This window comes from Coccinella septempunctata, chromosome 3 (assembly GCF_907165205.1).
Source record: "Coccinella septempunctata chromosome 3, icCocSept1.1, whole genome shotgun sequence".
In the NCBI taxonomy this organism is placed as follows: domain Eukaryota; kingdom Metazoa; phylum Arthropoda; class Insecta; order Coleoptera; family Coccinellidae; genus Coccinella; species Coccinella septempunctata.
This window is the reverse complement of record NC_058191.1, coordinates 14390834-14418752: the sequence shown is the minus strand read 5'-3', so window position 1 is coordinate 14418752 and position 27919 is coordinate 14390834. Positions and strand designations below refer to the sequence as shown.

The following is a 27919-nucleotide window of genomic DNA, read 5'->3' as shown; positions in this document are numbered from 1 at the left end:
CCCCTTGGCTTCTGAACCCCTTAATCAAAATGAGTGTCCATTAGTTGAGGTTTCACTCTTTCACTGAATTTCAAACATTTGAAACGAAATAAAAGTTTGACCAACCTGCTGGTACAGGTACAACAACCTTCTTCCGTTGAACTGTAGATCCTTTTCCTTCACATTCTATACATTTGTGTTTAATGAACATTCTTGTTCCTTGACAATAACGACAAGTTGACCTCATGATGAAAGGTCCTCTAGTAACACTTTCCATGCCTGTACCGTCACAATAACTGCAGCGTGTAGCTTTTGTTCCTAATTCAGCTCTAGAACCTTGACATTTAGGACAAGTATCTACAACATTGACTAGGATCTCTTTGTTTATGCCACGTGCCGCTTGTGAAAATGAAAGTTTAACTATAACCTAGAAGCAAGGTTTTCAACATCAACTCAAGTGTGAGGGAATGAATCTCACCTCTTGTGCTTCTCCAAATCCATAAGTTGAATCAGCAAAATCATCAAAATTTTTACTGTCTTTACCAAATCCAGCTTGGCCGAAGATTTTTCTGAAAAGTTCCTCAGGATCTATTGAAGATTGGTAGGACCAACTTTGACTAAAACTGTCAGGACCATAAGCTCTCCCAGAAGCTGATGGCCCACCCATTCCCCCCATTTGTTCGGCTGTTGCTCCCCATTGATCAAATTGCTTACGTTTAGTTTCATCACCTAATATCTAAAAATATAATCGTTAAAAATTCAGAAGATACATGGTGAAACACCTCACTTCATAAGCTTCCGAAACTTCCTGGAACTTAGAAGCTGCTGACGGATCATCTTTATTCACGTCAGGATGGTACTTTTTCGCTAATTTGTAATATGCTTTCTTTATTTCGGCATTGTTTGCATTTTGGCTGACCCCCAAGATTTTATAGTAATCTTTAGCGTTTAGCGAAAACGATGTGTGGAAACTTCTATACTTTGAAACTTCGAATTCTGTCAGAAAAACATTGTATAAGAATAAAACATTTCTCAAATTCTGGAATTTCTCAGAAGAAATGATAACAAAATCTCTTGTCCTTCCACATTAAAAAATCTAATAACATATCCTTTATAGGTTAGAAAACCTAAGTAGTACTTACGAGGAAGAACACTATTTCTAAAACTTGTCAAATATGGGCTGACAAGGGTTGATTTACTACATGTTCTGCAGATATGGAGTGATTGAACACTTTCTTTCTTAAACTGATGTACCACTGTATAGCTTAGATTTGTTTTTTTCAAAATACCGATGAAATTTTTCGTAGTGGCCATCTCTGCTTGAATTTGTCTAAAAGCCACAGATTACAGAGTAGAATAGATCTGACACTCACGTTCTACGATGCAAAATACAGTTTATCCCGCCCTCAGCGCCCCCATGCGGCTGCCACCCAACTAACCGGGAGAAATGTCGGTATAACTGGAAACTGCAATCGCATGGCGCGAAATTTAAATTAGCCCATTCACTGGTATTTTAGACGTCGATAGTATAATATGGATTATTACGGGCGAATTTTAAGGAGAAATAAAACTTGTCATGAAAAATATACATATATTGATATACCCAGCACAGGAAAAAAAAATATGGAAATACATAAGCTATAATTATGGCAATGAATATATGAGCAGAGGTAAAATGTCAATAGGGTCACATATCTTCGTAAGACAATAATTATAATAAACAGTAATAATATTAATAAAGAATGATCACGCCTAAACAGGGAGGCAATGAATAAAATAATAAGGATAAATTCAGATGCATACCACCCGACGATATGAATATCGACAAGCTGGCTAGCTCAATTCAGATCGTAACACTTGTCGATATTCATATCGTCGGGTGGTATGCATCTGAATTTATCCTCATCAGTAATAATATTGTTCATAGGAAATGAGGTTGAAATTATTATATGTTCAGAAATCTTCAACATTATCCAAAAAGGACACAATGTTTGTTGGGAGTCGGCAATAGAAATCAAAAACAGCATGCCAAAGCTTAGAATGCATGAATAATTCGGAAAAGAAAAAATTAGTTGCCCAAAGACCTATGTGGATTTTATATTTTCCTGCAGGAAAGATTTCAAAGTCTCTAAACAACGACTCCCTGTTTTATCTTCCTCACAGTTAGATCACCAAGAATGCACCGACATGAAATTATTAATAACTAAAGTTTTGAATGATGAAATAAAGTGTTCAACATTTGGGTTAGTATTCCTTACTCCATGTGCTCTAATGTACGAAAAAAAGTTTACTAAACAATCTTGATTGAAAGCCCCAGTGAGAATATATTTAAAGTGATAATCATTGAACAGTTTTTGAGTAAGGTAAAGGAATGAGTTCAATGTTGTCACTATATTCTTCAAAGTGGGCACCACAATGGATCTTTTCTTTCGAGGGCAATAAAATGAAATACCGTTGAAAATTTGTATCGCCTGCTCCCAAACAACATTGTGTTCTGTTTGAATACTAACCGTCTTCTTTAATTAAGAGTTTCGCAGTGGATGTCCAAGCTCTGGATACATTCAACGAATCAAATAACTCATCCAAGAATAGTTATAACGTCAGCAGTGTCGATAGCCTCTCTGTGAAGCTGAAGCGGATGCTTGATTTCTAAAAAGGAAAATAGTAAATTTTGGTATTATTATGTTTCAAAAAATACTTACCCCATTGAGAAATGAGCTTCATCATTGACCCCACGGAGTGGCTTAATAACTGACTACACAGTTTGACTTTCATTTCCATTAACACAATTTTTAAAGGGTTTGGTTGGATTGGTTTAAGTATGAACGATTGATGTTATAATTACGTGGTTCTTTGAATCAAATATTTCTTACAAGAAAATTGATTTCCTGATAAAACTGTCGAGTTCAATAAATGGGTATTTTTAATTTACTCTCGTATAAGATCTCGTTTGTAAACAAGAATTTGCATTAAAGCATATTGACATTGACATTGACACTGTTGGCGTTCACAAATCCAATATGTCACTTATGTCAGAATACAGTAATCTGTGGAGAATATGATATATATTTTCGTATGCAGTGCCACATAGCGATTGATTGTAGAACTAAAAACCGTATTTGGGGTGGGGGTAAGGAAGTGTCAAGCCCCTGTCTAAAAGCTCACAGGTCAAATCACAGACACAGTCATAGACCATAGACAACAAACATAGACCCACTCACAGAACACTACAGTTGAGTTGAGTTGAAGTGCGCACAGAACGTTAGCCTGAACGTAAACGTTAACACATTGAACTCTATGGGAACCCATAGAGTTCCCATAGAGTTCAATGCGTTAACATGACAAATAACGTCAAATATAACGTTTACGTGTTATAATGAAATTTGAGTTGAAGTGCTGCCATCATGAAACGTCAGACGTTAAACATAACCTATTGGGAATTCAAATGTAGATTGCAGCGACATAGTGGTGACAGTTCGAAGTAAAAAGTTAATGCCTTTACGTCATTGTTCTACGTTCCTCGATGTAAACCATAGACCTAATAATACATTTTATTTTATTAGGTCTATGATGTAAACAAACAAATGACAAAAGTGCCTTAACTTTTTATTTACAAAAATAGCCACCAGAGGGCGTATCGCTTGTTTTGAATTCCCAATCAATTTGATTTTGCTTTCGTTTCGCGTGAACTCTCTTTTATCTAATATTGAGCTTCGACAGCTGGAATAACATTTGGAATATTGATGTTCTAATGATTTATATACCTAATAAAGAGAATTTTCAGCTTGGAAGTATTTTATTATCAATGAAATATTCAAGTGTTAGAGACATGAGAATTGCAGTGTAGATTCAGCCATTTCCTTATGTACTGAATATAATCTGATAACAAAGTAATTTAACTTAATCCTTTTGATAACATTCAAATCACGCAGTGTTCTGTGCGTTAAGGTGACAAATAACGTCAAATAATCATTGAACTCTATGGGAACCATAGAGTTCAATGCAAATAATAGACACTTCAACTCTCTATTAGGCCATTGAACTAAAGAAAGAAATGGAAGGGACCCGCAGTTCAGCAAATCGGCAGAAAGTGTGTCCAAAAGTGTGGGAGTGAGAAAGACTATTGGTGGGTATCCCTTCTCTCTCTTTTAGATGTTTTGTTTACATCAATCAGCTGACGGTTTTGTTGATTACTCAGTTTAAATTAGTTTTTGGGATGATTTCTGTTGTGTTCAATTGGAAACGAGATCTAAAAGTGTTCAGAATTCTAGGTAAACTCGCTGTTTAAACAAGTGGGCTTCGGGGTGGTCCGTAACTCGCCGGTACGTTGCCAGATCGTACGATTATTCAGATAATTGAAGGAAGAGTAGAACTTCGATTTATGCCACACCTCAGATTTTAATGATTATTTTTTAAAGATAGAATTCTTTATATGGAACAAACTTTCAATTTGAGAGGAACGATTTTTCGAAAATTTCATCAGAATACGTGCATTAACATTATATTATCATGAAATATGATATTTTCACCTTTCGGTCCTTTAAACCTATATTCAAATCCACAAAAATGATATTTTCATGTATGAAATTGTTTTTTCACTGTCCTAACCCAACCTAACAACCTAACCTAACCTCCAAATGATTCAATTAAATTTTTGGCCAAAACTGATCAATTATGCACGTTTTCCCAATGAATTATCTCAAAACCCCAATTTGTTGAGAAAAACATTCGAATTAATTACGAAATACAGTGATCAAACATTCAGCTGTCATAATTGAGTGAATTTAACGAACATTTCAAATAATTATAGCTACTGAATTAAAAGTTTCCGCAGATTGATTAGATTCCTCATGAAAAAATTTCATCTATAAAAAAAATAATCATCAAAATCTGATTCTAATATAAGGTTCCTGCACAATCTGGCAACAAAAAGCACGAATGACGCTGTTACCGCACGCGGAATTTGACCACCGAATCTCACTTGTCTAAACAGCGAGTTTACCGAATTCTAAAACTCACGATTAATATTCGCTTGAAACTTGAAAAAACTCAAATAAATCGGGGAATCCCACTCGAAAACCTTTAAGTATCTGGATTTTCGGTTTCTGAAAAATATGGATCTAGTGAAGGGACAGATTACCTTTACTTGGCCACCCGAAAAAATTAAAAGGGTTGAAACTGTCTGAAAAGACCTCTTTCGATTTTAACTGTCCTCTGAGTAAGTAATCTTCAGAATTGAAGTTGTTTATGAATTTGTGGTATAAAGTTTTAGAGAAAGTATTTTATAGGTTTTTGTGTTTCTCAAATCATTGTTGTCCCCATCAACATCAGTACTGTTTACAGTTACGCAAAATTGGTAAATTTCAGAATCTTGTTACAACGATGGTTGTAACAAGTTGCTAAAGGATGCCCCAATGAGCAGAACAAAAATGAGACAAAGAGTTTCCACAGGTAGGTCTATTTTAAATATTTTCATTATGAGATCCCTTTTTGTGACTTCAAAAGCAATATATATCACTTTATTTTAGGTTTCCTTTTAAACGCCCAGATATTTTGGAACTTTGGATTACTGCTGTAGGAAGGGAAAATTGGTATTCCTCAAAGTATAGTAGAATATGTGAAGATTACCTTCCTAATCCAAGTTATACAAGAAAAATATTGAAACTTGATGCTGTACCAAGTGTATTCAATAATATCCCAAGACATTCAAATATCGTGGAATACTTACAGTTCCACCACTCTTCATATACAACTCACTGTGTTATGTGCATCAGAAGTTGAAGAACTTTCCGACCAATTCTATAAATCATGCATATGAAACAAGAAATAAAGACTCCTTGCAGATTCCAGTGCACCAACTGAAGCGCATAGATCAGGGCATGGACTTCTGGGGCCCCAAACTATATAATAAACTTCCTTCTGAGTTTCATGACAAGTCCTTGATGAACTTTAAGAGAGAAGTAAAAAGGTTGCTTTTAAATGAAACTATATATTCTATAGAAGTGTTCTTATGGAGAAAGAATATGGGATGAGGATTGTTTTTTATTTTTATTGTGTTTGTATGCATGTTGTTACCACTGTGATAATTTATATTTGTATATTACTGTCGACACCATTTGTAATATTAATTGCAAAAGAAGATCCATCTAATCTAATCTAATCCGATGAGAAGCAGAGCGCATGTAAGTTTTCGAGTGAATTTAAATTATTTGAAATCAATAATTTTCTTTTTCATTGTAGACTATTACTGAAGATATATGTAAACTATTATATATATTGTATATAATAAAAATATAGAAAGAATTGACACTTGTTTTTTTTTTGACAACGCTCCTTAATTAACTTAAAATTCAGTATAGTAGAAGGAAAATACGTATGTTCAACATGTAGATTAGAACCTTGATGAATTTCACATGATTATATTCTTTCACAATATACTAATCTAGATAAAATGAACAAATTTCTGTTCTTTTCATACAAAAAAAGACTTATTGAATTCCGTCTGCACTGCTCTGATAAATATGATCAACATCGCAAAGTTAACTCAGAAAACGTCTTGAATTGATGAAAAATATGATTCCAATCATCACAGTTCGAGAAACGAGTCCAAAATTTCAGATATCCCCATCTCATTGTTGCAGGTATTTGGCAAAAAAATTATTAAATTCCTTCTACACTACTATGAAAAATATAATTCACATCGCATATAAGTTATCTATGATCGCATAATCAACTCAGAAAACGTCCTGATATGATAAAAAATACTATTCAAATCAGAAAAACGAAACGTCAAAAATTTAAATTCAAACTTTAATAGGTTATCTCTCCTTGCGCAAGTACAGAGAGAGAAAGATTACATCCAATTGTCTATTTCAGTCGGCCTCACTTTTGCTGACCCGAGAGTCCCTTCCATTTCTTTCTTTAGTTCAATGTATTAGGCTGACAGACGTTGCCACGTCTGTCCTCTACTTTTTAAGCCACAGAACATTTGTAAACTGTCAACTGTCCATCTCTGACAGCCTGTCAACTCATTTCACTTGTTTTATTTATTTTAATTTTGTTATGAGAGACCGTTTATTATTTACATTTTTCATTAATATTCTTTGTGAAATTGTGGTAATAGTTATATGAGAAAATCTGTATTGAATAGATGACCAATGCAACACAAATAACCGGGTTGCAATCACTTGCAACATGATTAACAACATTAACAACAAGAAGTTTTGAGCGGAACGTTAAATTAAACTGATATATCTACATATAACAACATAAGGGTCCTGTAACGTTCCTCGAACAATTGAAGAACAGAACAGAATCATTACTTGGAAGACTGAACCTGGTCAAAAGGCCCTCCCAGTCAAAACGAAGATTTGGAATATTATTGGCCACTCCAACCTTCTAGCCTCACAAAAATTGTGGAGGCAAGCAAAAGCTTCATTACAAGTAAAGGTAAAACTCCTCACTTGACGAATATTTTCGTTGTTCCATGGTATAAAAGAGTGGTATTTAACTTCATCTAGAACTCTGAAGAATATTTATTTGGCAATCTGTAATATATATATGAAAAGTAAGTTGATATTAAACTTTTGATATGATAACTATCATCATCATATATCAAGATTTCTGAATAACTATAAATTTTCTTTCAGTGAATACAGACAGTACATAATTTATTGAAATTTTGAAAACAAAGCCAGATATACAAAAGCATTCAAGAGCTTAGCAGCCTACAAATAATATATAATTGGCCTTTTACCTAGGTTACTCTATAAAATATTTGGAACAAAATATTTGAGGAAAATCTTTCACTAAAGGGTTAGCACAGATGAATTGATGTATATTTAGGGAAGGGAATAATGACCAACCTGTAATAAAATACTGCTATGAGGATTGTGAAACTCTGGATCCATATGGATTGCATATGGTAGACCATTGTTCCTGCCCTTTATTTGTACAGCGATTGTATGGGTAATAAGAGATGGAATGAATATTTTCTCAAAATGTAAATACATGATATTATGTAATTTAGTTGTATTAAATATTCTTGAAAAGATGCACTGTTTCATTGAAAAGGTGTATTCAATATAGGTATATATAAAACAGGAACACTATAGTAGTAATAATAAACTTTATTGAAACAATGTTTCCAAGGGCTAACAACTCAGGTCTTCCTGACCAGGAACAGTATAAAAATATAATCGATACAAAATAGAACTAGTAAAAAAAAACAGCATAAATATAATGAGTATAAATAAAAATATAACTAATTTAAGTCAGCTCTCCTAATAATAGCATTTTTGTTGTCTCCTCTTCAAGTAATTTATGTGAAGCTTCTTATGCTAAAATACAGAAATTTCTTCAGGAATAGGAAAAAATCTTAACACTGTTTCCTCGGCCTCCACATCCAACAACACAACAAGAAAATGGCATAATTATTCACTTCCTGCTAAAATACTGTGTGACTTTCCCATTGAATACTTTCATTACCATTACTGGCATTAATAACGCACATTTAACACTGTTGGCTGAGGAATCACTAGGACTAACACCGCTATCAAATTAAAAACAAAAATAATGCATTTTAATGTACGTATTTTAACTAAAAGTAAAATAATATTCCAAAATATGTATCATTTTTTCCTTTACAACACCTCCACAATTTTATTTTGACGTCTATCTGACAGCTGGTTGAAGTTTCAGTACTGAAGTTGACAGTTTCAGAATGAGAAGTAGACGTGGCAACGTCGGTACATTGAACTCATTGAACGCATTGAACTCTTTCTTTAGTTCAATGCGTTACGGACCACAGCCTTGATCGCGATAATATGGCTTCATTCACAGAACAGACCCATTGACTTACTTTATGGCTTCATTCAGAGACAGAGTTGTCTCTGGCTTCATTGAACTCTATGGCAAAGATTATAGAGTTAGGTTACTCTAACTCTATAATCTTTGCTCTATGGGAACCCCATAGAGTTCAATGTATGGCTTTGGTAGCAAAGTGGTTCCTCTATGTCTGTAATCTGTGGTCAGAGAGTCCCTGTCTGTGGTCAACAATTATTATCATGATTTTATATTTTATTGGAGAAAGATCAAGTGGAGTTGAATTTGAATAGCATCTATAACTATAATCGATTATATTTGGTTGACCAGGATTATATGTGAGGGAACTAACTTATATTTGAGAAACAAATATTATTTTCTGATTGAAGCTTTTATTCAATAGTAAGTACTTTAAGCATTCTGGAAAAAGCCGTTACACCTTTTTAACTTCGTCCATTGCGAACACCAGATTTTTTATATCGATTTATTTTTTTTATTCCTGCATTAATAATGAAGAAGGATTTACTCAACTTCATATATCATCAATCGATAAAAGTTTACTACTAATATTTGATATAAATGTATCCATCGAATTGTCATAATTTCCCCGTTCAGCTAACTAATAACTAAATCCAATCGTTTGTTCGTTTCATTAATATTTTAAAATGGTATTTTCATGTACAAATATGATTTTTCAATGTCCCGAACTAAACTATCCTAACCTAACCTCAAAACTATTCATTTATATTTTCATCCAAAATTGATAAATTCCCCAAATTTCTCAGAATAAACTAACTGAAAACGTTAACTCATCGAGTTCTCTTGAGGCTAACATTCGCATTCTTTGAAATTGATGAAAAAATCGATGACAAAATTCTATGGTGGGCGCTAAAGTAAACAGGAGCCCACAAATCTTATTTTACTGTAATAAGAGTTACTAAAGATTTTGTATTTTTCTCCTGAAGTAAAATCCACACCAAAGAATTTAGAGCTAATTAACTCTATAATCTTTGATCCACAGTAATAGTTCAGGTGTGTTGTGTATCTAAGTTGGATATTTCGTTTTACTTTAATTAGTGATGAGTGAAGGTCTGAAAGAAACCGATAATAAAAGTGATGACAAGAAGAAAATCGAAGCAGAAGAAATGGAACAGATTATGAATGTTGAAAATAAGGAAAAGAAAATAAAGTCTGATAACAAAGAGGGAATGGAAGTGAAACCAAAAAAAATACCTATTGGAGGTATTCAAATGCCTGGATTTTTTACCAGGAGCAAATCAAAGGAGAAATGTAAGGTAATGCTCAACTTCAACCTGAATTTATTGTACAACATCTTAATTCAAATGATATTTGTTGAGTTCACATTGACTGTTATAATATGTATTCTGAAATTGTATTTTTATTCTTATAGGATGATGATGATCAAAATGAACAGGAGGAAATTGATCTCAGGGATCAAAAGGATAAAACCAAGGAAGATCTGAAAGAAAGAACTGTGCCAAGAATGGTTAAATTACCAAACCCATTTAGGAAATCGAAGTTGATGAATGATGATGGTACTTTTATCTAAAATGCCTATGAAAATTTTCATCTTTCAAATTTTCATTTTAGGAGAAACTATATCAACAAAGCATAAATCTCTCCTAAATAGGCTTTCTATAGGAACTGTGATACCAGGTTTAAAGAAAGATTCTGATAATAATCTAGATAACCAGGGGCAAGCAGGACTTGCATCAATAGAAACTTTAGATGAGAAGAGTGGTGATGGAAAATCAGAGGAAAAGTTAAAAGCTCAAGAAAAGGATGTTGAAAAGCAGGCATCTTCTGATAGTTCAAGTTTTGGACAGTTTTTCATCACTTACAAATATGCTATAAGTTAGTAAAATTTATACAATCAGAAAAATGGAATTGTTTTACTATGATCTTTCTAGGTGGAGTTTCAGTTTTCTTGTTATTTCTGATAATAATTTTGATTGTAATATTCTCCTACCAAGACAAAACTATTTGTGAAGCCCCAGTTAAGGATGGAAAATATGTGATGACGGTGACAAGTTGTGGGAGGGTTGAAGGGTGAGTTTTATCTCTTTGATGAGTATCTACTCTATTTCTCTTTTTTGTCTAGTTTTTATTAACGTGTTGACTGCAATCCTGGTACCAACCACAAGTTACCTTGTTATTGGAAAACCTTTTAGCAGGACACCTGCAATAGACTATGTATACTAAAATACATATACTTCATTCAAATTTATTTTAGCAGTCGGTTGGCCATGAAATAATTTTCTCAAGTTTTTGTAACTAGAACGAAGTTAGGTTGGCACTCATGAAATGTACTTGATGTCATAACGCCGTTGCCACAACTAATATCAATTTTATTACGAAAATTCAAAAACGTCAAAAGTGATTGAAAAAAGAGACAGGATTTCAGGAAAAGCTAGTTATAATTCAGGTCCGCTCATTCGAATAGTTATACCTTGATATTCTAAAATCCACAATACATCAGACGGTAGCGAACATATTCATTGTAAGAGAATTTATATAATGTTTCATCTGAGTCTAAACGACTCATATTTCAGCTGGATATTTCCACAATCAGAAAGATTAGGAATGAAGAGGATGACAAAGAATTTCCTTCTATTGGGAGACCCAAAAAAGTGGTGGCATTTGAGAATTTTATGTTTGAGTGAATTAATGCGAAAAGTTTACTACAGGATTTTCGATAAATGTAATCGGAGAATAAGTTCCCTAAAATGGATTTTTCTATTTTTCATTTGACTTGTCCTATACAATGTAAATGTCTTAAGGTACTAATAAATACCTAATTATTATTATTACATCAATGTATTAAGATGAATGAATTTATCATTCTTGTAATTATCTGTTAATTCCTTCAAGAGATACCCATTCCCAAACACTGCATCATATGCATTTCATCTTCGGGTTAATATTTTTGAAATCTACAACTGATGTAACGTATTCAAACTTTAGCAAAAGATGATAACGAGCATTAAACTCTCCTCAAGCTAGTGCATATTATGATATTATACCGATCTCTTGTATTTTCCATGCAAATAACTGGATTTGGTATGCCTTCAATCAGTTTGTATAAACTTCAATTATGTTCGTCACATATTTTCGAAAAGATTCGACATAGTGATAAAATACGTAATAACAGAAACTTTTACGTAGAACCGTCAACATAGCGTTGATTCAAAACCCAAAAATGTTTTGACAAGCTTCATAACCCCACATTTTCGTACTATACAGAGTGAAATGTGCCAAATTTCCAAGGCCAACCGACTGCTAAAATAAAATTGAATGAAGTATAAGAGCTTCATAAAAAGTACATTACAGTGGCTATGATTCGCACAGAGGACATAAAAAGCATGCAATTTGGCCACTGGGGCGTCAAGCCAGGGTTTTAATGAAAAAGAGCTTGGCAGTCAATGTGTTAATCATAATCATTGTTGTGATGAGTTAAAGGGCCTCCCTAATTTATATATTTAACCTTCATTTGTTTGGATGAAATCATCTAAATGTTGTTAAATGTTGAGAAAAGTGTTTGCTTCTACTATACTTGCTGCAAGAATTATTGATGTATTTGGAGGCTGTGGAAAATCTAAAACAATGTTGTTAATAGACTACTCAGTAAGATTTTGAGTTGCAGACTTCACATTAGTACTGGGTATAAGCACAGGCCTATGTTTATGGAGAACTTATAATTTCATGCTGAAAATTTGCATGTTGGAGTTTTAGACAATGAAATTCCTCCCTAAAATCTTTTCATGTCTGTAACTTCCGATTATATTGGAGACAGCCTAATACTTGTTCAAAATGGCATACCCAGTATTTATTTGCAACTTATGCTTTTATGTACAATGAGGCTATGTATCGATTTATCCAATGTTAGGTGAAATCTGATTTTGTTTTCTTGAGGTCCCAAAGAGTTGCAAGAATCTTGCTAGTTGAGTAAAAAACTTAATTTCGGAAAATCCATTTTATAATTGGATGCGCAGTTCTTCACTATTCAATAATTTTCGAACGATTTTTCAGTGTTTTCAACAAGAAATGAGAAAAAAACTTCAATAATCAGCAATAAACACGCTTGACACACAGATGGCGCTCACATCACTTTAGTCGCTTCGTTTCCCATCTTTCTACTCTATAATCTTTGGTTTGAAGTTAGATTATGTTTCCACGGAAACGTTTCCATCATAACGTGATCAAAGATTATAGAGTAGAAAGATAGGAAACGCCCTCATATCGCTAGTACTAAAAACCGACAACATTTTGGCCAGTGAAAACACATTTGACAATGAGATGGCGCTGAAAACATATTATCAATACAGAAAAACTGTTAAATAACACTTTTCTGTTTTATAATTGAGGGGCGCGAAATTCGAATTCTATTCCTTGTATTGAATTTCAATATTGACCTTGTTGAGATCGGAAAACAAACATCCTGAGCGATAAAACAAGAGGATGGTTTTGTTTTGTAACCAGGATGTTAGTTTTCATCTGAACATTGTTTGGAATCGATTGGTATCAATTGAATACTCTGTTGGATGTGATAAATTTTTATTTGCAATCTATAAAAAATTTACAAATTGAATTTGTACAATTTATATTAGAAATTGATATGAACGAATATTCAATTTACCGTCATAGGATACACATTTCCGTTACTTACATATTATTTACAAAATTTTCAGAACCACAATTGAAAAAACCTTACAGAGGTATACAAGACCTGTATTCAAGCCCGTCAGTATAATTTCTTCATGCTTTTTTATGATTTCTTCATGGTATGGTCTCTTTATGGCACAATATACAAATTGATTGACGAATGAATAAAACACTCACAGAAGGTTTCATAAAACTTTAACTTTCCAAACGACAATTTGACAATCACCCGATTCCCAAATCGAAATCCATAAAACTTTTGCATTTCTGAATATATTGAAGGCAATTGAGAATCTTTGAATGGACTCATAAAAGTCATAATTTCCCCTAAATGAGCCCTTCATGCGAGGGATGCTTCCTGCATACAACAATTTACGTGGATGAACAGTTCTCAATCGACTTGCAGTAAAATGTTCATTGCACATGGTGTAGTCAGTAGTGTTTGCAGGCCTCTACGCCCTGAAAATTTTATCCACTTCGTAGCACTGAAAATAAAAATCAATGAATGACCGAGTCACATGTTACCAGTTTTAATACTTACATTCCCATTTTCCTTAGTAAAATTCGTTTTATTTGATCCACAGTTCTTCACTATACAATAAATTTCGAACGATATTTTGAGGTTTTCGCCAAGAAATTAGACACAAATTTCAATAATCAGCAACTAGAACGGGCTTGAAAAACAAAAGGCGATACGAGGTTGTCTATGGATACGAGAATCAAAACATTCAAAACCTGTTTGATCAAAATGGCCATATGACTCTGACATCTCGCAAAATTTCATATGTCCCTCGAATTAAAATTTTAACCAGTCTTAGGGCCTTAAAAACACATTTGAAACACAGATGGCACTCGCATCACTCTAGTCGCTTCGTTTCCTGTCTTTCTACTCTATAATCTTTGAACGTGATCTTTCGAACTTTTTCCTCAGCTTTGCCGACAATATTCGAAACTAAGTTAATCAGAATTGAGGTTGGTGCAAAAGAATTAGAATTAGGCGATTCCTCAAAATTTAAAGTCCGCTCCAATAAGTTGCCTGAAAAGTTAGGTAAAACTGACGTTATTCGTGCCGAACTCAGTAGATCGCGATCATTCACGAGTGGTTATGATCTGCTTTCAGCAACACCTAACCATCAATTTTAGAATAATAGGCTTGTTCGTAGAGTGGTTCACAACGGTTGTAAACTATACAGAGCAAGCGCAAATGGATTTTAGATAGGCTAAAATGGAATTGCGCTTGGTCTGTATAGTTTACAATCATTGTAAACCACTCTACGAACAAACCTAATTTGGTTTATTCAAATTTTTAAGTTAATCTATGCTCATAACCACACTAGAAATCTAGAAAATCTAGAGATTCTCGAGAGTTCGATCGATCCTGCCACTACATCAACGGAAACGCCAAGCTTGCTGGTCTTGTGCTCGGTCACTACTTTACTACAACACAAGGCCATGAAAAGCATAGGTAGTCTTACTTACGCAACGTGGAAATGTCGAAATATATTGATCGATTAAATCGATTTAGATATACTTTTTTTTAACAAAAATTTTTTCAAAGTAAACGCTGATATTTCTTCTTTAGTAATTGAAGTGTTACCAAAAGCCTTGAATTTTATAATCAGTGGAATCACATTTTGTATTCGCAGTTTGCTCTTCATTTCAAATACTTGTTTAATATTGTTAAGAATTGAATATAAGTTGCCATGACAGTCAAGGAGACAGTTCTAAAAAAAAGTGTGACAAAGGAAAATAGACGAATTGGTATTGTAGTGTTCTGTATAAATAAAGGATCGTTTGGAATTGTTAATTAACATTTTTAACTGAAAACGAACCCCAGTTTCGTAACAGTTGGTGTCAGAAGTGGGATATTTCGAATAATTGATGGTAAATACACGGAGTACAAACAACGATCACATGGAGGCCGTAATGGAAATGATCAAACAGCAGTTTGCTGAGCCAGAAAGTCGAATGTTGAGAGAAAAGCAAGAGGAAGAGGAACGTCGTCAGAAAGAAAAACAAGAGGGAGAGGATCGTCGACAGAAAGATGAAGAACGACGGCAGAAAGAAGAGGAACGACGTGAATTAGAAAAACAAGAGGAGAAAGAACAACGAGAACAACAAAAAATATTTCTTGAACAGATTTTTCAGAAAACCGAAGGAATAATTGTATGCCTAAAGGAAGAAATCAGTGCGGTACTAGAAGATGTGAAGGAAGAAATCGATATAGTTTGGAAAACGGTGAAAGGAATGGAGGGAAAAATAACACAAGAAGTTAGTGCGGTGCGAGAAGAACTAGAGAAGAAAATCGCATCACTGAAAATACAAGAGCAGTGTAACAGGGTTGCCACATCAAATAATTATCTCAAACCACCGATTTATGATGGTCAATCACCATGGTCCCTGTACCATAAACAGTTCGAAGCGGTGGCAGCAGCCAATGGATGGAGCGATCAGGAGAAGGCTACTGCACTCATAGTGGCTTTGAGAGGACCTGCACTTGCAACATTGCAGACTATCTCAGATGACCAACATCGCAAGTATGGTGATCCCATCGCGGCTTTAGAGTTGAGGTATGGTAATCAACATCGGGAACAACTCTATAGGACACAGCTTAAAACACGAGTACAGAAATCTAATGAGAGCCTGCAGGAATTTGAAGCCGACGTCCAGTTCGTCTATCCAGAAGCCCCGGAGGGTTTCAAAGAACAACTGGCGGTGCAAACATTCATTGATGGCTTGAAAGACATCGAAATACAGAGGACTTTGAGATTGACAAGTTTTAAAAGATGTAGTGAAGCTCTAGTTCGCTCATTGGAAGTGGAAGCGGCCTTCAATTTCTCTGCAAGGCCCAAAATGAGAACGGTATCAATCGAAGAGCCGCCTCAGGAAGATAATCTGAGCGGGAGTATATCACAGGTGCTCAAAATATTAGAAAAAATGGAATCCAGATATAGTAGTGTCGCCAGTCAACCAAGAAGAAATTGCTTCAGATGTGGGAGGAGCGGACATTTCAAGAGGGACTGCAGAGTGAGGGTACCACCTCGCTCGTCATCACCTACCAGAACACCTTCACGATCATACTCACCTGCGAGGACAGGAATATCTAGAGAGTCTTCCAACAGGTACCAGGAAATCTTGAATTAGCCAGCATATCGGGGCGCATACTGGCTAGTGATAACGAAGCCCCCAGGATCATCCAAGTCGATAGGATTAGAAGAACTACCGAGAGTCTGATCATCAGAGAAAAGGTCAACCAAAAAGACGTAATATGCACTGTAGACACTGGTGCATCAGTATACCTGGTCCGCAGCGGTATCCTTGAACCAAGCACAGTAAGACCACCCACATCCAATTTCGTTATACGAACAGTCACCGGAGAGAATGCACTGATTCGAGGTGAGGCCGATATCACATTAACACTCGGAAGACTAAGAATTATGAAGACGGTCTTTCTAGCTGAAATAGAAGACGAATTCATTCTTGGGATGGATTTGATATATGATTATGGATTTTCTTTTAATGGTGAACAGAGAACCATGAAATTTGGAGGTGAAGAATCCATTTTGACAAGACCATGTTCAGAATCCTGTGAACATTGCCAGCGTATTGAACGCCATGAGGGAGTTGCCGATGTAAGACGAACGACAGTGATACCTGAGGACAACTGGACTACCGAACACATGAGACAGGAGCAAGAAACCGACCAAAGCATAAGGGACTTTCTACTTTGGAAAGAGAACGGATCTGATAGACCCTCTTGGAGAAATATTTCACATAGAGATCCTATCTTCAAGGCAATGTGGGCACAATGGGATTCCCTGGTTGTGGGAAATGGATTACTCAAACGGGTATGGGAATCAGATGATGGGAGGTCCTCAATTTCCCAATTGGTTTTTCCCAGAAAGAAAAGGTGAATGTAGCACAGCAACAGTGAGTAGTTGAAATTTTCCCAACAGTAAGTAATTGAAATTTTCAACATCTAAACACTGGAGAAATTTTAGTTGAAACATTTGTTGTGTGCTAAATTGCATCATGCGTTTCTTTTGTTGACTTCTGCCCTTCACTTTGTTTCGATTTTTTCAAGCATGTCAGAAAATTGTACAGAAAGTCAAAAATGGTTCTGGTTCTTTGAAGGGGTTTCACAGTCTCTGTCCTTTTAGGGGTGTTTTCACATCAACTACATTCGTATATGAAAACTGAGGTGTCCTTATAAGACGACAAACATACTGTGGGTCCTACAATGCTGTCAATAAATACTTGCAAAACTAATTTCACATTGAAGAAGTGTACAGACAAAGTATGTCCATATTTTATTCATTGACCGTTTTCACGCATATGCATTTCTTTAAATGCACCAAATGCAGCGACTCTCCATGTGTTACCATTTTTTTTTTCATTAATTCATTGCTGTGTCCCGTTACCGAGAATAAACCGACATAAAGATTGAAAAAAAAATATCGGTACCCTCCTGTGACTGAAGAGACCCAGCCGCGATCTACAGAGCCTTCCATACTTCGGGCATGAATAGTTACCAACCAGATCTGGCCGCCGCTGTATTCTTTACAAGTCTCCATTATAACTGTGTACCAAAGACCTCCACTGTGACCTGTCTAACGCTAGTTGTTCCCAGTTATGATCAACTGATTTTAGGGATTGATGCAGTATATCTTTAAACCGCCTATACTAGCCTCCTGGCCACACTAAGCAACGTAATGTAATTGTTGCAATTGGACGTATCGCCTTTGTTCTTATAGAGGGCCTGTTCCGATATTGCTGGTTTTACTGGCCCGCAATCGAATAACAATAGAACTCGAACGACTGGGCCAATAGGCATCGTTTCTGAAATACTGACAGTACTGTTCAAGAATATCGGAACAGACGGAGAGGTTGATAACTAAAGCGTCTCTGAAGTCTTGTGTCACTTCCCCTTGTTCCCAGATCTTGCGGAATAGTGTAAGGAGACTATTGACTATATCTTCATCCAGAGCCTTGAATATCTCCGCTGGAAGGCTGTCTATACCAGGTGACTTATTATTTTTCATATCTTTTATCGCACTTATTATTTCCGACATTGAGATTTCGTCTTCAAGCGATGTCATCGGACTTTATGCGGGGAGCCAGTCTAAAATGGATAAATCGGAGTCGTTATTTTGATTCAAGACCTGGGAGTAATGCTCCTTCCATCTTTCGAGAATTTTTCTATCATCAGTTGGGAAAGCTCAATGAGCATCTCTTATAGGAAAGTTAGCTTTTCTGCTTGGATCATAAACAGTTCCAATAGCTTCGAAAAAACGCCTGTAGTCGTTTTCGGCGTAAGCTTGAATTTCCCTTGCTTTTTCTCTCCACCAGCTATCCTTGATTTTCCTTATTTCTTGACGGACCTCGCGTTTTATGTTTATAAGACTGTTTTGGGCTGCGACATCGCCAGGCTTGTTAATTGCTGTTTTCATTGCTTTGTGTTTTGCCTCCAAAGGGGGTGCGCTATGAGTTTCGTTGTCGGCGAACCAGTCTGGGGATTTTCGAGAGCGTTCTGTGCCCAGTATTTCTTTGGTTGTTTTTGAAAGAGATTATTTGAAGCGGAGCCAATGACTTTCAATGTCGTCGTTATAATCCGGTGGTGTTAGACACTCTTTGACGGCAGCTGTGAATCTTTCTGTTGTAGAAGGGTTTTGTAGTTTGGAGATTTGAAGGCACTCCCTTAGTAACTTTGGCCTGCGTTGGTATTGTAACCAGTCCGGCCCTTGCGGTCGGACCTTTCGAGAACCAGAGCGGTCGCTAGGTTCTGGAACGATCGCGAAGGCACGGGAATGTTTTCGGCGCCTATACAGGGTCTTTCACGAGAAACCTCACCCATATTTATACGGGAAACTACTGAACGTATTTTCATGGAATTCAGCACTTATAAGTATTTCACGATGCTGATGAAATCTAAAATATTTTCAAGGCATGAGCACCTCCGGTTTTTCCGGAAATGACGTCAACTTCCGTTTTTCAAATTAGAACACCATTTTTTTAGTGCAGAAATAGATTCCTTAGAAAATTTCAAGTTATTTTGATGTAACATTTTTCCGTTTTGGTTGGAAAATTCTCTCTGAGCGGGAAAATTCGAGAAAAAAAATCGAAAATAGAGCTCCGCTGAAACAAGAATAACTTCGAGGTTTTTGGATGGAAAATTTTCATTTTTGGGATTTTTCAAGATGTAAGATTGATGTATCCACTTTAAAAATCGAAATCGCGATTCATGATACAGGGGGTGAAACAATCGCTTTCAAAGTTAGGGATGACAAAATCGTGAAAAATCAATTTTTTCAAATTAGAACCCCATTTTTTTATGGCAGATATTGAATCTACGTTAAAAAATAATGTGAGTGTATGCAGCACACCCTTGCCCTAAAGTGGATATTTTCTGAGTTATTCACAAAAAACTGTTTTTCCTCTTGAATTTTCAGCTATTTCTTTTCCCTTCACGCCAAAAAGATGACATTTTCAGGAACTTTTACTTAAACCATGTTTTAGATTTTACTACCATAATATGCAAGAGAAAAAAGTAACAGGTTGTTCCTAAATAGATGGCGAATTTTGATTCGAATTTGTATCGGAAACCTCTTTATTTCAACTAATCGGCCATCGGTTTTCTCTCCAGTGATAAATAAATAATTCATTATGAACCATATGCAAAAACTTACCATGTTTTACTTTTTTTTTAATGATAGATATCATTAATTACATCTGCCAAATTCCTCTTTATTCAGTAGCATTTTGTGTTTACTATTAATTTGGTGATAATTCGTATTAAGTTATAAAATCGATCACTATGCCTAATTTTACCAATGAAGATTATTTAAATCTCATTCTACTTCATGGAGAATGTAATAAAGTTGTAGATAGAACGATTCGACTGTTCATTGAGAGGTTTCCTGACCGACCCAGACCAACGAGAGATACCATTAACAGAACCATGACAAACTAGAGAAATGTCGGATCTTTCGTTAAGAAAACTATACACAGAGAAAAAAGTGTAGTAGAAGATGAGAACAACGAAATTACAGTTCTTGCATATTTTCGTGTGAATCCTCAAAATTCTCTCAAAGATGCCGAGATTGATCTGGGATTATCTCAATCGAGTGTTTGGAGAATATTAAAAAAACATAAAATGCACCCATATAAATTCAATAGGGTACAGCATTTGAAGGAAACTGATTTCGTCAGGAGAACAGAGTTTTGCGAAGCTATGATGATTCGATTTCAAGAGAATGAAAACTTTTTGGACTGTATAATTTGGACAGGTGAATCTACATTCACAAAGAATGGTTCTTTCAATAGGCATAACAGTCATTATTGGGATGAAGAGAACAACCACCACTTCAGACAATGGAACTTTCAAGAGACCTGGAGTTTCAATGTTTTTTGCGCCATCAAAAATAATGCAATTCTCGATGTTCACATTTATGATGGGACTTTAACTGGTAAGATAGAACACTACACATGTTTGCATTATTTAAAGAATGTTCTCCCTTAGGAGATAGATATTCTGACATATTGACTCAAATAATTGAGCCGCTAGCGTAGGTATTAATCGCTTTGATCAGATTCTTCTGAATCAATCCTCAATCTCCGAGGTGAACCCCGGTTATTATTATTATTATATTTATCGATTATAATCATTAACCCGCTGGTTTGAGCTAGTCTTGCATGAAACATTACTGCTTTGAATAGGTATAAATGAAATACTGCACGCCCATGATAATTCTGATTTGATTGACGTAAGTTTTCTTTGCGGCGTTGCCGATAGAAAGGCCACAAGGAGGTCCGATGTTTTATCTTTGTCACACTCGTTGTGTATATCGAGCCATCATCAAGTACCGAGGAATTCGAATACTATCAGAAATCTTTAACTTAGGGGTCACTACCACCATTCCCAAAACTCAGAAAGTAATTATTTATTTCATTGGGGTTCACATATTTTCTGTTCGATATCAACATGTGATTTATTTACGATACCCAATGATTTAATTTCCTTCCACATACTTTCATTAGAAGTGTGCATCGTCTCAAAGTAAATGAGCCATGACAAAGTGCACATACTGAAAACCTCTTTGAACTAATTTATCAAAAAAAAATGTTTCTTTCTTGAACATTTCTGCACGCCTGTAAGGAAGATAAAAGGACCTTGCCAAAAAAGTATCACATGACCCACATGACTAACTATTCAAAAAATTTAGAGGCTTGATGGGGGGTGCAACAAAAAATCTTCAAAAATGCATAAAAATTTGGTAAAAGTTAAACAAAAATTGACCTGTTTCAGGATTTTGTTGCCAAATATTTTTCTTCTGTGAAAATGCATTTGTTCCATAATTTTGACGAGCACTGAATACAACATGATCTTTGAGCAAAAAATGCTTGTCCATCCTGAAAGGGAAGTCCAAATTTGTCTTTTTTTCATATTAAATGGAAGCCCGGAAGACAGTGACGGCTCGTGCCCATAAGGTGTGGGTCGGCTAGACCCAAGATATACAGGGGAATATCCTGGAATAAAATTAATATCTATTTTTTCAACCAATAACTGGAAATTTTTTGTCAATTAAGTTTCTAAAGATAAGTTGGATGGGGTTGCGGCTAACTGGTGGAAGAAAAATATTCAATTGCATTTCCCAAAAATAAGTGCAATCAGAACTCAATTGACTTGTTTTTCAGCATCATTGATGTTAAGTTATTGGTTGAGAAACTCTTAATTGATAGAAGAAAAAGGTAATTGAAAAGCAATTGGTGGGTTTCAGCGTCTTCATTTTGAGTGGTTGATTAATATTAAAGAAACATTAATTTTATTCCATACTTATGCCCCACCCTGTATATATAGTCTGTTTTTTTTTACAACCGCAGTGTATAAAAGTTTCATTTTCAATGCGATAAATAGGCTTGTTTTTGGAGAGAGAATGTACTACACTACTTTGCCAAGCTTTTGAAGAAGCTTTATTCTTCGGGGTCTTTCTGTAAATACCGATAACAAATTTATTACAACACAAAACATCAACGTCAATACGAATCAAAATTTTAACACATCTCCAATTTTGATTTTGAGTGATAATGTACTAATTTTTCCTTTCTTTATTTCACCATTCTTCCTTGTACTGTCACATGATCTTGTGACAGGATGCAAAGTTTGTTTAGATTTGCTACTACTCCAATTATTCAACAATCCAAGAAAATTAGAATCCTCTCAGATTATCAAAATTTACGAAATGAAACGAAGAAACCTAATAAACACGTGCACCCCTTTCTCTTATTCTACGACACTAACCTAATTCAATTCATAATATGGGAACAGCGATGCGGATGCGATTCTTATATCCCCACTCCGAGAATCGGCCGGTCGATCTTACGGGTATTCAAGAAGCTTCGAAATCACCGTGCCCTTATAAATTCACTAGGAATTACGAATTTTTATGGTCAAAAAATTACTGAACTACTCTTATAAGGTACGAATACCCTTTTTCAAAAATTAACTATTTATTTTAATCAAAAAATCTGACTAAAATTAGGGATATATTATATTTTCATTGACTAAAATATTCTTAAACGGTACGAATACGCTCTTTTCTGAAATAGACATAATATTTAATGATTAATTATTCATTTGATAATATAATATCTTGGAATAGACAATGAGGAAATCTATAAATATGAAAAATGAAAACTAAACGCCCAAACCATAGCAAGGTAGGTCCAAATCGTGCTGGCCGACCGTGTATGTATCTAGCAGTGACGTAATACGATATATTGTACAGGTTGGTGATAACTGCGTGCGACGTAGGTGCGTATAGTACCATAACTTGAAACGTTTCGCTAGACTAGTGCTGCGGCTGGCCGTCCTAGCGTGTTTAGCGTAAGGAAAGAGAACTTCGAAATAAACTAATTCAGGGCGACTGGGGCGTCATGTTGATCGAAATAAGTTGTAGTACGTTATACTAGGAAATTAATCGAGATTTGAATATCGAAATTGATCATTAGGAATAAGTTTTGAAGAATAAAATGATTATAATTATTTTCTATTCCTCGATTATTTTTGGGTCGGCCCGTCCGACCCTGCATACCCTGACGAGCCGTCATTGCTGGAAGAAGATACTAACATAATACATGTTTGCTGCCACATGCGACGCCACTAAACAACATCACACTGCAGGTTGATTACTCACCAATGGAGGTATAAATCCGGATGAGATTTTCCATCCTTTACACATATTTCGCACTAACGAACCATATTGTTGAGAAAAATCACTTATACGCAACTCAAAACTCAAAAAACCGGTCTCTTTTAATATGTCTATGTATCGTGGTATCTGACGTCACGATTCGTTCCAACTAATGGTGATGCGTTCGATGAATTTTTAAATTCAATTTTTAGTAATTAAAAACAAATTGAAGAAATTATGTTTCGGATATTATTTCAGGATGATAAGATTTCAGGGGACGAAAGTTCGAGTGAATTTAATTTAAATGCATATTCCATATTTTTTGATAATTCGACCAAGGTCGTAAACCGAGTAGTAAACGCAACTTGAATAATGTGTGACGTTCCACCTTGGATAAAAAACAACGCACAAGCGTTATCGTTGGTGGATTTTGGCATCGTATTTTTAGTAATGTATTAATGACCTATACCGAAATCAGGCTTGTTGAAAATTAATGCAAACTTGAATGTATATTTTGTCTGGACGTATTTTCTATTCTCGACAGCCGATTGTGATGTCAATTGAAGCGACAGTTCGCTCTTGAAAATTGAAACCAATATCGATATTCTAGTTATTTTGAAATTTTAACTGAATTTTTTTTTACAGTTTGATTGAGGATAGTGCAGTCACTTTTAGAGGAATTCCATATGCTCGGCCTCCCGTTGGCAATCTCAGATTCGAATATGCTCAACCTCTGAATAATATAAACCATTGTTGGAACGGAACATTAATAGCTCATAATGCAACTGACAACTGTCTTCAGATTCACAGCAATGGATCAATAAGTGGCTCAGAGGATTGCCTGACCCTCGATGTTGTAACTCCATATGTACGCTATGACAATCCTTTACCAGTAATCGTTCTAATTGGGGCTGAAAGTTTGATTGGAGACTCTCCTGGAAAGATGAGGCCTTCAGCCAGATATGCCAGATCCAAAGATGTGGTATTTGTCCGTCCCAACTTTAGACTCGGTGTCTTGGGATTTTTGGCTCTAGATATTCTGAGTAATGATGAGTATCCTCATCGTTCCGGAAACTATGGGTTGTCAGATATTTTAGAGGCGTTGAAATGGGTACAGTTGAATATTGAACATTTTGGAGGTGATCCAAATTCAGTCACATTGTTTGGGTATAGAGCTGGGGCTACATTGGTTACATCCTTAGCAAGTATTAGAAAACCCCAGGAATATTTTACCCGGGCTTGGGCATCTTCTGGCAGTTCAATTTATCCGAAAAAATCCAGACCTGATGCTGAAAATAATAACAGAAAATTCCTTGAAATAATCCAGTGTGACAATGTTGAGTGTTTGAGGAAAATGGATGCTGAGAAGTTGCTCAACGCAGTTGAAGACACTTGGAGGAAACCACAGCCCGATTTACCCCATCCTGAAGAAGATCCTAGCAAACTTCATGAATGGCTGGTTTTAGATGGGGATATTTTACAAGAACATCCAGCCACTGTTTTGGCAAATGAAGACTTGAAAGTACAACTCGTTATTGGATCCACAGCACATGCAGCTTATTCTGAAAAATTGCTCTTTAGAAATAAGGAATGGACAGAGTTTCTCGTCAAGGAACATATAAATATGTCCCTTTTGGCGACTAAGAACTTAACAAATGAGGTTACTAGTATGTATCCAATGAATTTTAAAGGTTTGACTACCATCATATCTGATATTCGCATTGTTTGTCCGTTACTATCGATATCGAGTGTTATGCGAAAAGTTCCATTTTATGTCGTTACACAAACACGTGGTGAACAAGACCTTGCCGATATTGAATCAGATGTTGATGCAATATTAGGAAGATACGAGCCGAAAACGCCTGAACAACGCAGATATGTATCTGCGATGCAAGGTTTGTTCTATCATTTTGTTTGGCACGGTAAAATTGAACAGCAAAATATTGGACATGAAGTACTCATTGTTGGACAAGATGTTCTACCAAATTCTTCTTACTCAAAATGTGACTTTTGGACGACAAAGAATTTTGTACCCGCTTATGCAGCTCTAGATTAGGAATTTTCTACCATTTTATATTTATACATCTTTTATATTTGTATAGTGTTTGTGCATTTAAAATATACTCCCAACGCTATTTCTTGTATATCGGCCTGACTATACAGTATGTCCCGTAGAGAGTGCCTATTATAAGTTTACAGATATTCCAAATGGAACATCCCGTATTATATTAATTGTTTTTCTAATTCTACCTTCATTTCATGTAACGATTCTTATAGTTGAGTAGATTCCAAGTTATTCATGTTGCGCACCTTAGTAATAAACAGTTTCTTTCAAGCCTTCATCTTCAGTTTATTTCAAAAAACTTTGCATAAGTCGAAAACTACTCAACATAGCTATACAGAATGTTTCATGAAAAGAAAGCAGAATGTGATTATACATTTGAAAATGTAATAACATACGATGTGTTTCATTCGAAATAAGCGAGTTGATAAGCAATATATCGGTATACCGATTGCAAATATTTTGAAAAGTAAGGTTCATCTACCTAATGTCTTTGTTCAAAGTTTCAAACATATCCAATAAATATTTCTCCGTAAAGTTCGAATGGGCACTCCTTGTGGGACATCCTGTGTACTAAATAATGAAATCCATAAGTTATACGATAAATAGCGTATTCAAGTCCAATTATTATATCCAAAAATTCTGTTGAAGTTGTTACTCATTCTCAATTTGTGAATGTGAAGTTTCAACTGTCTACCACGGCTATCATTTTGTATGTTTGCTTTCTGACCAACTTTTCATGGTGAATCCTACTTTTGAAAAATCAGTTTGTGATTTGCCCTGGTTGAATTTTAATCTGAAATGTTTATTTATTTAGGATTGAAAATGTTAAGACTGCATCTCGTGAGATTATTTCCGTAACATGACTGGTATATATGATCTCGATTTTTTATTCTTATACAAAATATTTATTTTTGACAAGATTTTTGAGTTGAATGTAATGCCAAAAACTAGGTAGTTCATAATATTCTAACCAATTTGAGTGTATGTAGTATTAGATAATAAGCTTTTGAAGCTGTGCATGTTATTTACCAGTATATCTTTTTTTCTCTATTTATTCAATACCGATATTAAATAGTTATCTTTCCAGTGTGATACAGACAAAATCAGTTTTTTATTATAGCTGCTGTTTATACCATGTGTAAATTTTGTCAGGCGAATTTTACATTTTTCGATTATTATGTACTCATGATCTCAAGAACTGAAACTTTTCAAAAATGTGAAATGTGCCGTCCCAAAAGAAGAATTATGAGAACCATTGAATTTTCATATCGAGGGTTTCGTGCCAGAAGGGCTTATCCATAACCTCGGTAACTTTGTGGATACGCCCTTTAGGCACAAAACCCTCTATATTATCAAATTGTAAAAAGCTGGGAAACTCTTCTATTGAAAAAGAGTGTTACTTCATTTAAACTCCTCATAAAATGTGATTTCAGTGAAACTTATTGCTCATTTTGTTTTGAAATTTGGATTCAACACTGATGTTTGTACTGTATATTTTATTAAATATCGAATTATTAAATTGGTCTTTAATATTAGTGAAGATGGTTCATGGGTCTGAGAATGAATTGAAGCTAAAATTCTTTTATCGGCATGCAGAGAAATTTTGAATTCTGGAGAAAGTACCTCCTCAAACGTTCCTCTACTTCCGAACACCATATTCTTTAGATAAGTGATAATACCAACATCTTTTTTTTTTTGGTGTAGCAGGGGGAAAATCTCCAAGTCAGACGAACCAGCCTCTCCTGAGGGGGAACAAGTGTGGGGTTCCTCACTCTCCCGAGCTCGAGACCCACTAAAAACCCTTAACTGCTTCTTGAATTTTGGTTCCGGGCATTTGCCTATAAACCGTTCATCTCTTAGTCGGTATTCTTCTCGCACACTATCGTGCTGGGATTTATGTGTTTATCCTCTATTGGATTAACACTTTATTGAATTTTTCAATAAGTTTCTGTTGTTATTTTCATTTCTTTTTAATTGATCTCTTGGTCTCCTTCGGTAAATTCGCATTCTCCTTTTGTCTTCTTCTGGATCGTAGTCCACTAGTCTTCTGAGTTCCTGATTCGGATGGTTTTTCGCTGTTTCGAATAATTTCTCTGCTTTTCTGTTCATGAATTCCGTTATGGTTTCCCATTTTAGGTCCCTATAAATTTGTCTATTCCTGACAAACCAAGGTGCATCTATT

The 27919-nt window shown here is 35.2% G+C and overlaps 2 protein-coding genes and 1 long non-coding RNA gene across 5 annotated transcripts in view; 2 read left to right on the top strand and 1 right to left on the bottom strand.

The window, feature by feature from the left end:
* LOC123309528 (protein tumorous imaginal discs, mitochondrial) overlaps nt 1-3191 on the bottom strand; it is a 55156-nt gene extending 51965 nt beyond the window's left edge. For both annotated transcript variants that reach the window (XM_044892688.1, XM_044892689.1), the window contains exons 1-5: nt 3141-3191; nt 1122-1317; nt 767-975; nt 458-715; nt 106-406 (exon numbers count right to left, since the gene is read on the bottom strand). In XM_044892688.1, the coding sequence (XP_044748623.1) occupies nt 106-406; nt 458-715; nt 767-975; nt 1122-1293 (940 nt within the window). In that variant the 5' untranslated portion in view covers nt 1294-1317; nt 3141-3191. The remainder of the gene's footprint in view (nt 1-105; nt 407-457; nt 716-766; nt 976-1121; nt 1318-3140) is intronic.
* Nucleotides 3192-4986: 1795 nt separating this feature from the next.
* Nucleotides 4987-5679, top strand: LOC123310030. The gene is made up of 3 exons (XR_006537317.1): nt 4987-5197; nt 5268-5430; nt 5508-5679. It is a non-coding gene; the product is annotated as an uncharacterized LOC123310030 (long non-coding RNA).
* A 3331-nt stretch (nt 5680-9010) lies between these two features.
* LOC123309378 (neurotactin) lies at nt 9011-27256 on the top strand. Of its 2 annotated transcripts, none has more exons than XM_044892467.1 (6): nt 9011-9204; nt 9824-10097; nt 10214-10358; nt 10414-10677; nt 10734-10872; nt 24318-27256. In XM_044892467.1, the coding sequence occupies exons 2-6, from the start codon at nt 9882-9884 to the stop codon at nt 25726-25728; spliced, it is 2175 nt and encodes a 724-aa protein (XP_044748402.1). In that variant the 5' UTR covers nt 9011-9204; nt 9824-9881; the 3' UTR covers nt 25729-27256. The 2 variants fall into 2 exon arrangements, with proteins under 2 accessions (XP_044748402.1, XP_044748401.1); XM_044892466.1 differs by having other exon boundaries at nt 9012-9204; nt 9880-10097.
* The last annotated feature ends 663 nt before the right edge of the window (nt 27257-27919 follow it).

Excerpts from the sequence above, each read along its gene's own strand:
- LOC123309378 (XM_044892466.1), top strand. Across the intron at positions 10,098-10,213 it reads AATCAAAGGAGAAATGTAAG|GATGATGATGATCAAAATGA; the intron begins GTAATGCTCAAC and ends TTATTCTTATAG. Across the intron at positions 10,678-10,733 it reads CACTTACAAATATGCTATAA|GTGGAGTTTCAGTTTTCTTG; the intron begins GTTAGTAAAATT and ends TGATCTTTCTAG.